At 42.8% G+C, this 16,865-nt stretch overlaps 1 protein-coding gene across 2 annotated transcripts in view; it reads left to right on the top strand.

Annotated features, from left to right (window-relative positions):
* Positions 1-16,865, top strand: part of LOC138981051 (cilia- and flagella-associated protein 43-like) — a 70,407-nt gene that overhangs the window by 45,179 nt on the left and 8,363 nt on the right. For both annotated transcript variants that reach the window (XM_070353854.1, XM_070353853.1), the window contains 8 exons: positions 1,497-1,667; positions 7,055-7,183; positions 7,749-7,868; positions 8,614-8,721; positions 9,866-10,041; positions 10,823-11,048; positions 13,738-13,850; positions 16,589-16,748. In XM_070353854.1, the coding sequence (XP_070209955.1) occupies positions 1,497-1,667; positions 7,055-7,183; positions 7,749-7,868; positions 8,614-8,721; positions 9,866-10,041; positions 10,823-11,048; positions 13,738-13,850; positions 16,589-16,748 (1,203 nt within the window). The remainder of the gene's footprint in view (positions 1-1,496; positions 1,668-7,054; positions 7,184-7,748; positions 7,869-8,613; positions 8,722-9,865; positions 10,042-10,822; positions 11,049-13,737; positions 13,851-16,588; positions 16,749-16,865) is intronic.

Genomic DNA, 16,865 nt, shown 5'->3' with positions numbered 1-16,865 from the left:
TCACACATGAATGTATGAGCGCATGCACACACACACACCCACAACCAGACACACTCTCTCTCTCTCTCTTTGTCTCTGATCATACACACACAGACTTAACACACTGCAACGAGAGTCTGCACAAAGTTGACTCAGGGAAACAAATCCCTCGCAGAGCCCATTGAGTTCGAACCCACACTGATAGAGAAAAACCTAGTTCAAAGCCAGCGCGCTACCAATTGTGCTATAGACCTGCTTTTGCGGTGTTGGTGAGAAAGAAAGAAAGGAACAAACAAGAAACGAAACAAACCAACAACAAATATCAAACAGAAAGGTTGTATGCCGACTAACAGTAACACACCCCCGTGTGCACGTGGGCACATGATAAAGATCTCAGCAAAAGTCACACGGCTCCAATACACGCATGCACATGATAAAGAACACAGCAAAAGTCACATGGCTCCAATACACGCATGCACATGATAAAGATCACAGCGAAAGTCACATGATAAAGAACACAGCGAAAGTCACACGGCTCCAATACACGCATGCACATGATAAAGAACACAGCGAAAGTCACACGGCTCCAATACACGCATGCACATGATAAAGATCACAGCGAAAGTCACACGGCTCCAATACACGCATGCACATGATAAAGATCACAGCGAAAGTCACACGGCTCCAATACACGCATGCACATGATAAAGATCACAGCAAAAGTCACACGGCTCCAATACACGCAGGCACATGATAAAGAACACAGCGAAAGTCACACGGCTCCAATACACGCAGGCACAATTGATAAAGAACACAGCGAAAGTCACACGGCTCCAATACACGCAGGCACATGATAAAGAACACAGCAAAAGTCACACGGCTCCAATACACGCATGCACATGATAAAGAACACAGCGAAAGTCACACGGCTCCAATACACGCATGCACATGATAAAGATCACAGCGAAAGTCACATGATAAAGAACACAGCGAAAGTCACATGATAAAGAACACAGCAAAAGTCACATGGCTCCAATACACGCATGCACATGATAAAGAACACGGCGAAAGTCACACGGCTCCAATACACGCATGCACATGATAAAGAACACAGCGAAAGTCACATGGCTCCAATACACGCATGCACATGATAAAGAACACAGCAAAAGTCACATGGCTCCAATACACGCAGGCACATGATAAAGAACACAGCGAAAGTCACACGGCTCCAATACACGCATGCACATGATAAAGATCACAGCGAAAGTCACATGATAAAGAACACAGCGAAAGTCACATGGCTCCAATACATGCATGCACATGATAAAGAACACAGCGAAAGTCACACGGCTCCAATACACGCATGCAGGAAAAAGACAAAAAAATGGGTAACGCTGAATATTTTATGGCTGCTCGCTTTCCCCAGTGAGAAAGCAGCCCGAATTTCCATGAGGGTAACCTCACAGGACTGTATCAAACCTTATCCTTATTCTTATCCTTACCTGCTTGTTCCACAGGTAAAGGTGGAGAAATACCTGACCGAAGCACAGCTGAAGAAGATGGAGGAGCAGCAGAAGGCGGAAGAGGATCGTCGTCAGCGAGAGAAAGGTGACAACCAGCGAGAGCGCGCCCTGGACATGATGATGGGTGGTGTGCTGGAGATCCGAAAGGAGGACGAACTGAAGAAGGTACAGTGATACAGTCGAGCCCGTCTTAGTGACCATTTCTTGATAGCAACCACCTGCCCATAATGACCAACTCAAAGGATACCCGACAAGTTGGGTTTTTTAACAATAAAATAATTCTCCTTTCCACCATTTTTGGTCAGTTTTTGGTGGTCGTGGACAGGTGCGACAGTATATCAGCTATTATCCCATGACCTGACTCCTGGTCTCTGTTAGCTGAGGAGGTGATTATACAGCTATTATCCCATGACCTGCCTCTTTGTCTCTGTTAGCTGAGGAGGTGATTATACAGCTATTATCCCATGACCTGCCTCCTGGTCTCTGTTAGCTGAGGAGGTGATTATACAGCTATTATCCCATGACCTGCCTCTTGGTCTCTGTTAGCTGAGGAGGTGATTATACAGCTATTATCCCATGACCTGACTCCTGGTCTCTGTTAGCTGAGGAGGTGATTATACAGCTATTATCCCATGACCTGCCTCTTGGTCTCTGTTAGCTGAGGAGGTGATTATACAGCTATTATCCCATGACCTGCCTCCTGGTCTCTGTTAGCTGAGGAGGTGATTATACAGCTATTATCCCATGACCTGCCTCCTGGTCTCTGTTAGCTGAGGAGGTGATTATACAGCTATTATCCCATGACCTGCCTCTTTGTCACTGTTAGCTGAGGAGGTGATTATACAGCTATTATCCCATGACCTGCCTCCTGGTCTCTGTTAGCTGAGGAGGTGATTATACAGCTATTATCCCATGACCTGCCTCCTGGTCTCTGTTAGCTGAGGAGGTGATTATACAGCTATTATCCCATGACCTGCCTCTTGGTCTCTGTTAGCTGAGGAGGTGATTACAGCTATTATCTCATGACCTGCCTTTTCGTCTCTGTTAGCTGAGGAGGTGATTATTCTGGATAATCCATCACAACCATATGGATAATCCATCACAACTGAGTCTCGAACTTACCTGTCATTGTCTTTAATCTCAGAGTACAATTGAATAATTTATAGAGGTCATCGGCATATTTATCGTTAACTCAGGGACTATTTTCTTCAGCAAAACGATTGAGATATTGTGCGGTATAAAAGTCGAACTTACGTTTAGCTAACGCTCTACATACATTTTAACATTGAAGAAATAAAGAAAACAACAAAGAATACACATAATCTGCTGGGGTGAGAAGAGCTGAGTGAAGATTATGAGTAGGCGGAAGCGGTGAGAGAGAGGGACACACACCTTCCCAGCACTGAGAATTCGTTATCTAGAGCAGCCATCTATAAATAGCCCAGCCGTGCAGCTGCACACAGCGAGCCAGCCAGTCAGCTGAGGGTCAGTGCCTGGGCAACAAACTGGCCTGTCTGACCGTAGCTGTAATACTCTTACTTACAACTTTATTTACTGATAGCTGAGCCGTTTGTTGCATTTTTTTCTTGAAATTTGACACATGACTAGATCGATTTCTGCAGATACCACTCAATGCAATTGTAATCCCATTTGAATTTGGTAAGAAGTATTTATCAGTACTAACTGATTGAGGTGCTTAATGGTGTGTTTTGAAGTGTTAGCACAGAAGTTAATTTGTCATCATTGAAAAATAGCGTCATACACACTTTTACTACAGACATGATACAGTTTTGTTTTAGATGCAACAAGCATGCTAAACACAGTACAGCAAGCAGAATGAATGAAGCATAATTAGCTTTACCTTTGCACCAGGAAGTAGAATGAATAACTGCTAATCCAATACACCTGCATGCACTCCATTGTATTGTATACAACTTTCACAATTCATTTTGACGGCATCAAAATGATCACAGTCCACACAAAAACAACAAAATAAAACCGCACAGATACCAACACATCCACTTTCCTTTACTAAGATTAAGGCACATATTCATTCCAGTAGTGCCTGCTTTCCACAGAACAGAGAGCACAGTGAGTGGGAGTAGACACTCGTCCCAAATTACTGACCAAACCCATGACGCCCCCCCCCCCCCTACCCTTTTTCCCCCCAGGCAAGTCTTGCTTCCTTAGAACTGTTTATTGCAACCAGCAGCATAGCATCTCTCCCAACAGGTCTAAGTACCAGCAAATCTACAAGATTAGAGGGAACTGAGATATGGGGGCATTTGTTTTAACATCTGGAGTCCATTTCCTGCTTATAAGTGCCAAGGGGCCAGTTTCACTTGAAGCTGCCTACTATCAATTACAGTGGGGATAAACATCCCTGGCTGGACACACAGCAAGCTAATTGCCTGACTGACAGACTGGTGCAAGATAGTGGGGCATTAGAATGAAGGGAATGTGTTGTAAATCTCCTAGAAACAGCACTCGCCAGAGATAGTGAGACTCTGCTGGCCGCCATTTTGGATTTCCATTGCCCTGGTAACCAGTCAGTGCGGGCGCACTGGCAGGAACAACTGGGTCAGCTAGGCCGCGAACCAAATTGTGACCTGCACAGCGCGGCTGAGAATTAGGTGTGGACAGAGACACACAGTGATTCAAGGCGCACAACTCTAGTACCGACTTCATAGGCAACCGCTTAGATCAATCCCGACAACAAAATCCTGATTCAAAATCCTGAGCGACGAAATAAGAATTAAACTAAAACAGTGTGCTTACAGTTTTGTTCATTTGCTATCGCTTTTAGAGCATTGATTGCTAAATCTGGTACAAATCCAAATTTGAACCCTGAAGCACAACTGCTCCAATTATCATAAAGCACAAATTCAGCAATCATCATCATCATCGCTTGTAAAATCACACACGCAGTCTTTTTGGCGAATGCCTCTGACAACTGACTTGTCACTTGAGGGTCACCGACTGAAACCGGTCGGTAACTGCACAGTATCAAATTTCATTTCAACATGCTAGAAATAACTGTTATTCGTTTTCTTAAGCAGTATAGATGACTGAATACAAAAGCAGACGTTTTATGGCGCGTTTACCAAAAAGACAAAAGGGACTCGTTAACTTTTCGCACATGAATTTCATGACACGATTTGCGGTCGCGGAAGGTTTGATGAGCAGAAAACAGGCACTCGCAGAGTTTGTGTCAAAAAGTTGATTTTTTTAATAAAAACGTCGGAGTAATGGGATAAAAAGCTTACACACCTCGTCCTGAATATCGTGCATATTTTCCCTCGGGTCGATTTACAGGTATTACCTCGCCAGAGGCTCGGTAATACCTGAAAATCGACCCTAGGGAAAATATCCACGATATTCAGAACTCGGAATGTGTAACCCATTGGATTTTTGTGTGCCGGTGAATGTAGACTAAAGTCTGTGGTGTTGATGTACGCTGTAAATTCTCCTCTCTGCATGACTAGCTGGCAATATTTAGTTGTGTGCTATATACCCTAACTATAGCCAGATTTGTTCTTTTTTTTATTGCAGAAATAAATTGTCATATTTTTGACATACATGTACTGAGACAATTATGTAGAGGTTACATGCCGAGTCTCAGTGATTATTAAAAATAATGGTCGAAGTTGGCGGATCATGAAAAATGCGAGCTTCAGCGAGCTTTTTCATGACCGCGAACTGAGACCATTATTTTTGATAATCACTGAGATGAGGTGTGTAACCTCTTTATTCCTCCTTTCTTCAGTTATTCAAAGAAAACAGGAGTTTTTGTGCGAAAGTTTGATCGAACTCGAATCACTCAACCAGTCAACCTGCGCAGGCGATCGATTAATGCGCGGTTGTATAGTTCCGTGCAAATCATTCCATTCTGTTAACACTTCTTGTCAGTTTCCCTGTTTTAGACTAAAATCAAGTACACAGATATGCTGTTATTCTGCTGTGGCGGTAAAGGCAGATATTGTGTGTTCTGTTTATGTTTTAGTATCGCTTAGGATAATGTTCTTTCGTCAAATGGGACTAGCAGACAAACTTTTGCACCCGTGTTCCAACGTTAATTACTGTATGAAGTTCAGTTTTCTGAGGAAAATAGTGTATGAAACCGCTTTATGTTGTTTAAATTGATGAGATGTGTGCATTTGGTTGCATGTGATCTGTTTATAAAATGAAATATTGTTGAAAACTGACCGTCGGATTGCAGTCAGTGTTGTCGAAGAAACTGCGTTAAAAGAAGGGGAACTACTCTTGTCGGCTAGAGTATGAGTTACTTGCCTTGGGAATTTGCTTGTGATGAACGGTTTGTGCACGGCAGATCTAGATTCAGAAAACAACCTAACTCATGGGTTTTATATGGAGATTCATGTGTTCAGGCCTGTAGTTGTTAATTTAAATGCGGTATGTTTGTATTGTTTGCTCCAGAGATGTATATTTCGTACGTATGGAGCGTTCGGAACTTTTCAGTCGCAAAAGTAGTACCAAAACAGAACAGCTTCTCAACCCATTGCACTATCGAGGATTCAGGCTGTTGCTGGCTCGTTATTTGTTTGGTTGCTGGGTCATTATCGAAAAATAACTAGCTCTACAAGTTTACAGAGGTAAAGAAGCAGAGGGGGGAATAAAGGATCATAATCACTGTCATCTGCCTGTTTCCAACGAATCGTCCGAAAGAAGATCTCCCCCTTCCCCTGTCAGTATCCATAATCATTTGCACCGCCTGTAGCGTCAGTCCGTCTTTGTTTTTCCTTACTAGGGCCCGGTCGACTGTCACCGTTAGCCATTTTGACTAGCTTTCTCTCCCCTTCCCTGCCGCCAAGGCCGAAAATAGCCTTCAGACGCAAAACTGCGTCACCAGTTATGTTTATTCATGAGAATGAGGTATCCTACCAAGGATGATTGGCTGGTATTTGTGTGTAAGCAGTGACGTAGCATTTCTGGAAAATTCCTGAACTGAGATGACGGGTTTACTCGTCACGTAGGCGCTGCGGTTGCACAGGCACATGACGGGTATACCCGTCATAAGGCAGTCAAGGGGTTAAGAATGGATAGAGAACTGATGGAGAATTTTGAGAACTTTGAGGAAATTTTGAAACAATATGGTTCAGTCCCACAAAAACTTACATATTCATTCTTTTTTATATTCTTTGTTGCTTAAAGTGTCATTAAACTGGCAATCAGGATTGATGTTTGCCATTGAAAGACCAAGTGGGCACGGAAAAGATCCTGTAATCCATGTCTGAGTGTGATGGGTTGTAGAAACACGGAAAAGATCCTGTAATCCATGTCTGAGTGTGATGGGTTGTAGAAACACGGAAAAGATCCTGTAATCCATGTCTGAGTGTGATGGGTTGTAGAAACACGAAAATGCCAAGCATGCATCCTCGGAAAGCGGCGTATGGCTGACTAAATGGTGAGGTAAATACTGTCATACATCATTGGTTTCAGCCCATGAACGAAAAAGAAGAGAGGTTGATAAAGAAATGTCTTATCTTATGCTTGTTCGTCTGTAATGACGTGTACAACTTGTGCTTTTTCAGGATGTGCCAATACCGCTGTTCATGCAGCAGAAAGAAGAGGCTGACTGGTCAGAGGATGAACACAAGTTGGTTAAAGAATACGAGCGCAAAGTGAAAGAGCTTAACGAGGAGAGGGAGAAATTCAGAAAGGTTCGTTGTGTCTGTGAAGTAAGCACACTTAAAGGGAAAACTTGATGAACAGAAGATCATCGTTAGTCTTGTGCAACTTGTGTGTTTGCACTGAATGCCTTGGCTGTGAGCTAAGCTTTAAACTTTCTCAGACTTAAGCAGGAAGAATAAGTAAAAAGGTTATAAATGTCATGCTCTAGAATCATCAGAATACAGTTAGGTCTAGAAACAACTTGACCTAAAGTTCATCTTATTCGTTTTTTTCTCAGAAATTAAGACTGGACAAGAAAAGGACAGTCAGGAACGCAAAAGACTTAAAGATTGTACTATACTGCTGTCCTTATAAAAACGAGGAAAATTACCTTGCCGTGTCAGGCGGTTAAAAACATAAGTACATATCTCATTTACAAATTGTTTAAAATTGCACTAAAACCATCCAAGACTTTCTAAGCAATCACTCACGGAGCAGTGTGAAAGGAAGTGACCCAAAGAAATAGTCTTGGTGGTTGCATTTTTGCAGTGTGTTTTGTGTAGACTGTTGGAGAGTTATTGCTCCAATGATCTGATATCGCAAATTGTGTGACAGCAACTGGAGGCGGAGCTTCGCAAACTGCAAGGCGTGATCACGGACAGCATGGCCGCCTTTGACGATGTCCTAAACCAGCTGTTCCTCAAGAAGATCAAGGTCATGATGGTCATCTACCAGGTCAGTTAGTTCCTTCTGTACATCTGTAAGTGTGTGTGTGTGGGTGGGTGCAAGTGTGTGTGTGTGTATGTGTGTGTGTGTGTGTGTTTGGTAGATCAAGAGATTGTGTGTGTGTGTGTGTGTGTGTGTGTGTGTGTGTGTGTGGTGTGTGTGTGTGTGTGGTGTGTGTGTGTGTGTGTGTGTGTGTGTGTGTGTGTGTGTGTGTGTGCCTCTCTGTGCATGCGTTGTTTCATTGCCTCTGTGCATTTGCGCCTATGTGCGTGCCACTATATATCTCCATATCTTTGAATGCATACAAGTGTTTCCTGATTCATTCAACTGAGTGAGGTTTGCTGGGAAATTAAGGAAAATGATTTAGTGCTCACTTAAAAAAAACACTGTAAAAATGCTAGATTTAAAGATAAAAACTTAAGTTGGATTTGTCTGCGTTCATGGGCTGCAACTCCCACATACACGAAAGGTGAATGCTCGCCCTAATAGGCTTGAGGTTTGCTGGCCGATGTGAATGCGTGATATATTGTGTAAAAAATTCCATCCCACACGGCAGAAATTAATATGTAAAGCGCATTGAGCATACATATGATTATGCGCTATAGCAAATGTCCATTATTATTATTATTTATTATTATTACACTCAATTTTGACACAACCGAGGATGACTGGTTTTTCCCCTTGCCATTTAGGCAGCCATACTTTGTTTTCGGGAGAAAGTTTGGTGTATAATTTGAAGGTGCTGGTTTTCCAGGAGGAGCTGAAAATCTTGCGCCTGCGATGCTCTCTGCTGATGGAGGAAGAGCTGGAGACGCGGGACCGAGAGCTGACCATCCGACTGGAGCACAAGAAGCAGCTCAAGGTAATTGCCATCTCTCTCTTCTGTTGTGACACGGTTTGTGTGTTCCTTCATGGGCTGAACCTCCCACGGCTTTTACATGTATGACCGTTTTTAACCCATCAGGCGCCTGCGGCCAGGGTTTGAACTCAGGACCTTCCGATCAGGAGGCCGATGTCTCATCCACTAGGCCACTGCGCCCGTTGTGACAAGATGATGAAGTAGTCCCCCTTTCACACCAACTGCTCTGCACTAACAGAGTTGTCTGCCGCCCCCGAGCATGAGCTATTTATAGTAGCTCGCAGTTTAATGTGATGACTCGGAGACGGTATCCATGTCCTACCCCGAGTCAACACCCTGGCATTTGAAAGAGCTCTATCATTCTGCCAAAGACCTTGGTCATTCTGCCAGGAGTGCAGCTAGGTGAATGCACACCAACACACCTTGGTAGCACAACTCATGTTGCTGCTAGGTGAATGCACACCAACACACCTTGGTAGCACAACTCATGTTGCAGCTAGGTGAATGCACACCAACACACCTTGGTAGCACAACTCATGTTGCTGCTAGGTGAATATCACACCAACACACCTTGGTAGCACAACTCATGTTGCTGCTAGGTGAATGCACACCAACACACCTTGGTAGCACAACTCATGTTGCTGCTAGGTGAATGCACACCAACACACCTTGGTAGCACAACTCATGTTGCAGCTAGGTGAATACACACCAACACACCTTGGTAGCACAACTCATGTTGCTGCTAGGTGAATGCACACCAACACACCTTGGTAGCACAACTCATGTTGCTGCTAGGTGAATACACACCAACACACCTTGGTAGCACAACTCATGTTGCAGCTAGGTGAATACACACCAACACACCTTGGTAGCACAACTCATGTTGCTGCTAGGTGAATGCACACCAACACACCTTGGTAGCACAACTCATGTTGCTGCTAGGTGAATACACACCAACACACCTTGGTAGCACAACTCATGTTGCTGCTAGGTGAATGCACACCAACACACCTTGGTAGCACAACTCATGTTGCTGCTAGATTTCCACTGGGAGGAATTAAGTGACTCAAATTTGCCAGCAATGGGAGGATAAAGTATGAAATGGAATCAAACGAATCTGTGTATGTTATGTGATGTGTGTTTCCAGCAACTGGCCAGCGAAGCAGTGAGCGAGTCTCGAGGCAATCTGGAAGACTTCCGCAATGAATATGACATCCTGGTGGCGGAAGACAAGGTCATGGACAAAGCTTTCAAACGGGAGTTCCACGATGTCTCAGCTGTCATGGCTGACCAGCTCTACCGCCTCTTCCGCAAAAGACCGAGGTTGGTGTGGCACTTTTTGTTTGTTTGTTTGCTTAACGCCCAGCCGACCACGAAGGGCCATATCAGGGCGGTGCTGCTTTGACATATAACGTGCGCCACACACAAGACAGAAGTCGCAGCACAGGCTAATCATGTCTCACCCAGTCACATTATTCTGACACCGGACCAACCAGTCCTAGCACTAACCCCATAATGCCAGACGCCAGGCGGAGCAGCCACTAGATTGCCAATTTTAAAGTCTTAGGTATGACCCGGCCGGGGTTCGAACCCACGACCTCCCGATCACGGGGCGGACGCCTTTACCACTAGGCCAACCGTGCCGGTTGGTGTGGCACTGGGTACTAGCTATTTTATAGCAGAAGAATAGTAACTGCACATGAGAGCGAGAAATAAAAACACCAACAACATTATTTACAGAATTGTTTGTGTCTTTCTATAGCTATTTTATGTGTGTCCATCTTTTAGAAGACAACATGTAACATGTTGCCACTTGTTCGCCATTTTCTGTTATCTGAATGTGTTGATTATCATTTTAGAACGTGTACACAAGCAGTCTGCTTGTTAACGTTCTTAATGTTATTGTTTCTTGTTGTATCAATGAAAATGAATAAAACACGCTTAAAACAACCTGTAACATGTATCTGCAGACGAGCATAATGTTTACAAAAGTCAACACACTTTTCCACAAGTTCAAGAACCATAAATTGTTGTTATCAGTAGTGCTCAGTATGAAAGGCAGATACGAACTAAAATAAACTCATCATCCTTCATATGATTCCAGAGGCCAAAAGTTCAAGGGAGCAGAGACGCCTCTTCTGGATGGCAAGAACCCCAACCCGTTCGCAGAGCGGCCGTCAACAGCCCGACAGAACGCTCAGTCAAAGGCTGCTGTTACTGCTGCCCTGGACGATATGGACAAACCCAACAACATGCCTGACGGACTTGACCCCTCGGTGTGGCATCGTATGTGTCAGTACCGCCGGACCAAGATGGAGAGTGAAAACCTGGTAAGTTTAATTCTCGAGTGGTTGCAGGGTTACAACTTTAAGAGCGAAAAATGTTCCATTTTTATGTAACATTTTAATGGACAATAAAGTGTTGTTATTGTTATTGTTGAAAACATGGTCAGTTTTCCTTAGTTGGTTGGTTACAGTTACATGTAGCTTTGAGAGTGAAAGCGTGGTCAGTTTTCCTTAGTTGGTTGGTTACAGAGTTACATGTATATAGCTTTGAGAGTGAGTGCGTGGTCAGTGTCTTTGCTTAACCCTATCAGCCCTGACTGCAGTGCAGCCTCTCCAGCCTGGAGGGTTTTGGCACTGTAGTGCAAATCTGATGGGTACTTCACTAAAGCGCTTCTAACTCTGCAACTAATAGTTGTAGACACAAAAAAGTTTGTGTGTTGTATGATAAGTGCATGTTCTTACCTGTTGAGTAGCAGTCAGTACCTTCTAAAGTGTTTAAAGTTCAAAGAAATCCTTCTTCCAAGTCACAAACACAACACCAACAAGTCGCGTAAGGCGAAATTACTACATTTAGTCAAGCTGTGGAACTCACAGAATGAAACTGAACGTAGTCCGCCGCTAGTGCAAAAGGCAGTGAAAGTGACGAGCCTGTTTGGCGGGTAGCGGTTGCGCTGTGCTTCATAGCACGCTTTACTGTACCTCTCTTCGTTTGAACTTTCTGAGCGTGTTTTTAATCCAAACATATCATATCTATATGTTTTTGGAATCAAGAACTGACAAGGAATAAGATGGAATAGTTTTTAAAACGATTTCGGAAATTTAATTTTGATCATAATTCTTATATTTATAATTTTCAGAGCTTGCTTTTAATCCAAATATAACATATTTATATGTTTTTGGAATCAGAAAATGATGAAGAATAAGATGAAGGTAAATTTGGATCGTTTTATAAAATTTTTTTTTTTTTTACAATTTTCAGATTTTTAATGACCAAAGTCATTAATTAATCTTTAAGCCACCAAACTGAAATGCAATACCGAAGTCCGGCCTTTGTCGAAGATTGCTTGGCCAAAATTTCAATCAATTTGATTGAACAAGAAGAGCAAACGCTCGATCGAGTCATTTTCGCAGTTCTGAATATTATATGAGGCATCAGATGGACAGGAAGAAATTGCTATTCACAACACAATGAGTCACGTTCACATAAAATTTGAGCCCGGTCACTTTTATAGTTTCCGAGAAAAGCCCAACGTTAAGTTGTGTGTTGCCGAACAGAAAAGGCTAGTTATCTCCCTTGTTTTTCTGATAACGTTCGTAAAAGGCTACAGATGTAAATACTTTGATGTAAAGAATAATCCTACAAAGTTTCAATCACATCCGATGAACTTTGTCAAAGATATAAAATGTCTAATTTTTCCTTTGACGCTGACCTGTGACCTTGAAAAAGGTCAAAGGTCAACGAAACCATCGTTAAAGTGTAGAGGTCATTGGAGGTCACGACTAAACAAAATATGAGCCCGATCGCTTTGATAGTTTCCGAGAAAAGTCCAACGTTAAGGTGGTGTCTACGGACGGCCGGCCGGACAGCCGGCCGGACAGACTAACACTGACCGATTACATAGAGTCACTTTTTCTCAAGTGACTCAAAAATGAGGGTGTGACAGTGCCGCCTCAACTTTTACAAAAAGCCGGATATGACGTCATCAAAGACATTTATCGAAAAAAAGAAAAAACTGTCCGGGGATATCATTCCCAGGAACTCTCATGTCAAATTTCATAAAGATCGGTCCAGTAGTTTAGTCTGAATCGCCCTACACACACACACACAGACAGACAGACACACACACACACATACACCACGACCCTCGTCTCGATTCCCCCTCTATGTTAAAACATTTAGTCAAAACTTGACTAAATGTAAAAAGTCTGTAAACACACCACTCTGTCACAGTTGTTCCAACAAGTGACAGGATGTTTCTGTCTCACATTTGCATCGAAGCCCGCGAACAGGTCTTGTGCACTCAAATCACCACTTGTTTCACTCGATTGAGACGAAGAAACGTCGCATGCGGCATCATAATCACTGTCATCGTCGAGGAAAGTCTCGTCAAGAACCTGCCTCACCGAGTATCGGCGTTGGTTGCTCATATTTCGCAGGAAAAATGCTCAAAAAACACTCAATCGGACGATTTTCGTTCGTCAAATTGCTCCAAACAAAGAAGAAGGAAATGGAAACAGATTTACCTCCCTTGCTCGTGACCTGTCTTTTAATATTAGATCAGAAACAAGGTCAGAGAAGATGCGTGTCACTGCCCGACAGTTTGTCGGGCACAGGTGTTGAAAGCTGCTAAAGAGTTAATGGCAGTACAGTTCAACTTCATCTGAACATTGTGTAAGGAGTGATCGACTGTTTAATAATATAACAGAAATCTTTTGAAGAAAAGGAAGATGATAATTGAGCTGGAACTCTTGTGCAAAAAAAACGGTTTTCTTAGATTGTTGATCACTGTGACAAGACAGCAGATAGCGTTGCTGGAAGTTCTCCTGTCTTGCTGTTTCTACTGAAGTCATCATTGTCGTCAATCATGTCTCAGTTGGAGCCTGACACCACTACGGTGGAACCTCCCTTTTAAGACCTCCAAAAATGTGACAAAATCAGGTCTTAAAAGGGAGGAAGTCTGTAATTGGGGGGTCTTAAAAGGGGGTTCCACTGTACTGTGACTTGTATGTGCAGGTGAAGCAGAAAGCCCTGATGCTGGCCGAGATGCAGGCCTTCCTTCATAAACGTTCAGAAGAGGAAGAGGCTTTGAGGAACGAGATTGAGGACATCACCACACAGTACAACCAGTCAGTGACACACTTTCTGTCATCAGTGTTCTAGTATTGTAACTTGTTCTTTGAGCCACACATGCATGTGCTCTCATGTACGCTCTGGCACCCACATAAGCATGCACATAGAGACTCACAGAACCGCAAACACGGGAAAGGCAGACATGCATGGACGCTTGCATGCACTCATGCTCATATGCATGTACACATACACACAAACTTGTTTTTTTCTCTCTCTCTTTCTCTATCTGTCTCTCTCTCTCTCTCTGTATCTGTCTCTCTCTCTCTCTCTCTCTCTCTCTCTCTCTCTCTCTCTCTCTCTCTCTCTCTCTCTTACTTTTCTCCCACCCCTGCCTTGGTCATTTCGTGTCTCGATCTCTCTATCTCACCAAAATCAAGTCACCACATAAGAACATATATAGGTTCCGGAATCATTAAGCTAATAAACTGTATAGGTCTGACTGCTGTTGTCTCGTGGAATGCTCTGGTGAACCTTTGAGGTCACATGGTAGATTTTTATTGGGCTGTACGTCAAATTAGCCCGAACTCGCTCCTATTTGACAGGCTTTGCCTCCAAAAGTAATGTTAGTGTTTTGCACACTTGATCACATGCCACGGGTTTACAAACTGAGACATGAAGTAAATTGCTTGATTACTTGGAATAAGATGAAGAGGCTGCAGGTGAGAAGTACTATACAGAACAAGATAACAATAGAAGTGTACTCACCAGGTGAGAAGCACTATACAGAACAAGATAACAATAGAAGTGTACTCACCAGGTGAGAAGCACTATACAGAACAAGATAACAATAGAAGTGTACTCACCAGGTGAGAAGCACTATATAGAACAAGATAACAATAGAAGTGTACTCACCAGGTGAGAAGCACTATATAGAACAAGATAACAATAGAAGTGTACTCACCAGGTGAGAAGTACTATATAGAACAAGATAACAATAGAAGTGTACTCACCAGGTGAGAAGTACTATATAGAACAAGATAACAATAGAAGTGTACTCACCAGGTGAGAAGCACTATATAGAACAAGATAACAATAGAAGTGTACTCACCAGGTGAGAAGCACTATATAGAACAAGATAACAATAGAAGTGTACTCACCAGGTGAGAAGTACTATATAGAACAAGATAACAATAGAAGTGTACTCACCAGGTGAGAAGTACTATATAGAACAAGATAACAATAGAAGTGTACTCACCAGGTGAGAAGCACTATACAGAACAAGATAACAATAGAAGTGTACTCACCAGGTGAGAAGCACTATATAGAACAAGATAACAATAGAAGTGTACTCACCAGGTGAGAAGCACTATATAGAACAAGATAACAATAGAAGTGTACTCACCAGGTGAGAAGTACTATATAGAACAAGATAACAATAGAAGTGTACTCACCAGGTGAGAAGTACTATATAGAACAAGATAACAATAGAAGTGTACTCACCAGGTGAGAAGTACTATATAGAACAAGATAACAATAGAAGTGTACTCACCAGGTGAGAAGTACTATATAGAACAAGATAACAATAGAAGTGTACTCACCAGGTGAGAAGCACTATATAGAACAAGATAACAATAGAAGTGTACTCACCAGGTGAGAAGTACTATATAGAACAAGATAACAATAGAAGTGTACTCACCAGGTGAGAAGTACTATATAGAACAAGATAACAATAGAAGTGTACTCACCAGGTGAGAAGTACTATATAGAACAAGTTAACAATAGAAGTGTACTCACCAGGTGAGAAGCAGGATATAGCTCAGTTGGGGCGGGGATATAGCTCAGTTGGTAGCGCGCTGGATTTGTATTCAGTTGGCCGCTGTCAGCGTGAGTTCGATCCCAGGTTCGGCGGAAATTTATTTCACAGAGTCAACTTTGTGTGCAGACTCTCTTCGGTGTCCGAACCTCCCCCCGTGTACACTACATTGGGTGTGCACGTTAAAGATCCCACGATTGACAAAAGGGTCTTTCCTGGCAAAATTGCTTTGGCACAGTTAATAATTGTCTACCTATACCCGTGTGACTTGGAATAATAGGCCGTGAAAGGTAAATATGCGCCGAAATGGCTGCAATCTACTGGCCGTATAAAATTTCATCTCACACGGCATCACTGCAGAGCGCCTAGAACTGTACCCACGGAATATGCGCGATATAAGACTCATTGATTGACTATATAGAACAAGATAACAATAGAAGTGTACTCACCAGAAACATGGCATGGACAATCAAACTGAGAGGCGACAGAGAAAGGTAACAAGTTCTTATGTTTGATTGTCCATGTTTCGGGTGAGTACATTTTGATTGTTATCTTGATTACATGGGTTTATAAAGTGAGACATGAGGTGAATTGCTTGATTACATGGGTTTATAAAGTGAGACATGAAGTGAATTGCTTGATTACATGGGTTTATAAAGTGAGACATGAAGTGAATTGCTTGATTACATGGGTTTATAAAGTGAGACATGAAGTAAATTGCTTGATCACATGGGTTTATAAAGTGAGACATGAAGTGAATTGCTTGATTACATGGGTTTATAAAGTGAGACGTGAAGTGAATTGCTTGATCACATGGGTTTATAAAGTGAGACATGAAGTGAATTGCTTGATTACATGGGTTTATAAAGTGAGACATGAAGTAAATTGCTTGATCACATGGGTTTATAAAGTGAGACATGAAGTAAATTGCTTGATCACATGGGTTTATAAAGTGAGACATGAAGTGAATTGTGTGCACAGACTGAAGGAGGACCAGCTGAGGTTCTCTCTCAACCTGGAGGTGCAGCTGCTACTCAAACAGGGTCAGGTGGAGGTGGACGCTGGTCAGTTTGTGCACGACTACCGTGATAGTGTCCTTGTCCAGCGCTCTGTCGTCGAGGAGCTCAACAACACAATCAAGGTAACGGCTGCTTGTGGAGTTCACACACACACACACACACACACACACACACACTTAAGCTTGCATGCACACACAGACACACATGCACGTACACACACGCACATGATCTATGCACAC

The sequence above is a fragment of the Littorina saxatilis genome, linkage group LG12 (genome assembly GCF_037325665.1).
Source record: "Littorina saxatilis isolate snail1 linkage group LG12, US_GU_Lsax_2.0, whole genome shotgun sequence".
NCBI lineage: Eukaryota > Metazoa > Mollusca > Gastropoda > Littorinimorpha > Littorinidae > Littorina > Littorina saxatilis.
The sequence above is the reverse complement of the archived record's forward strand: the minus strand, read 5'-3'. Positions and strand labels throughout refer to the sequence as shown.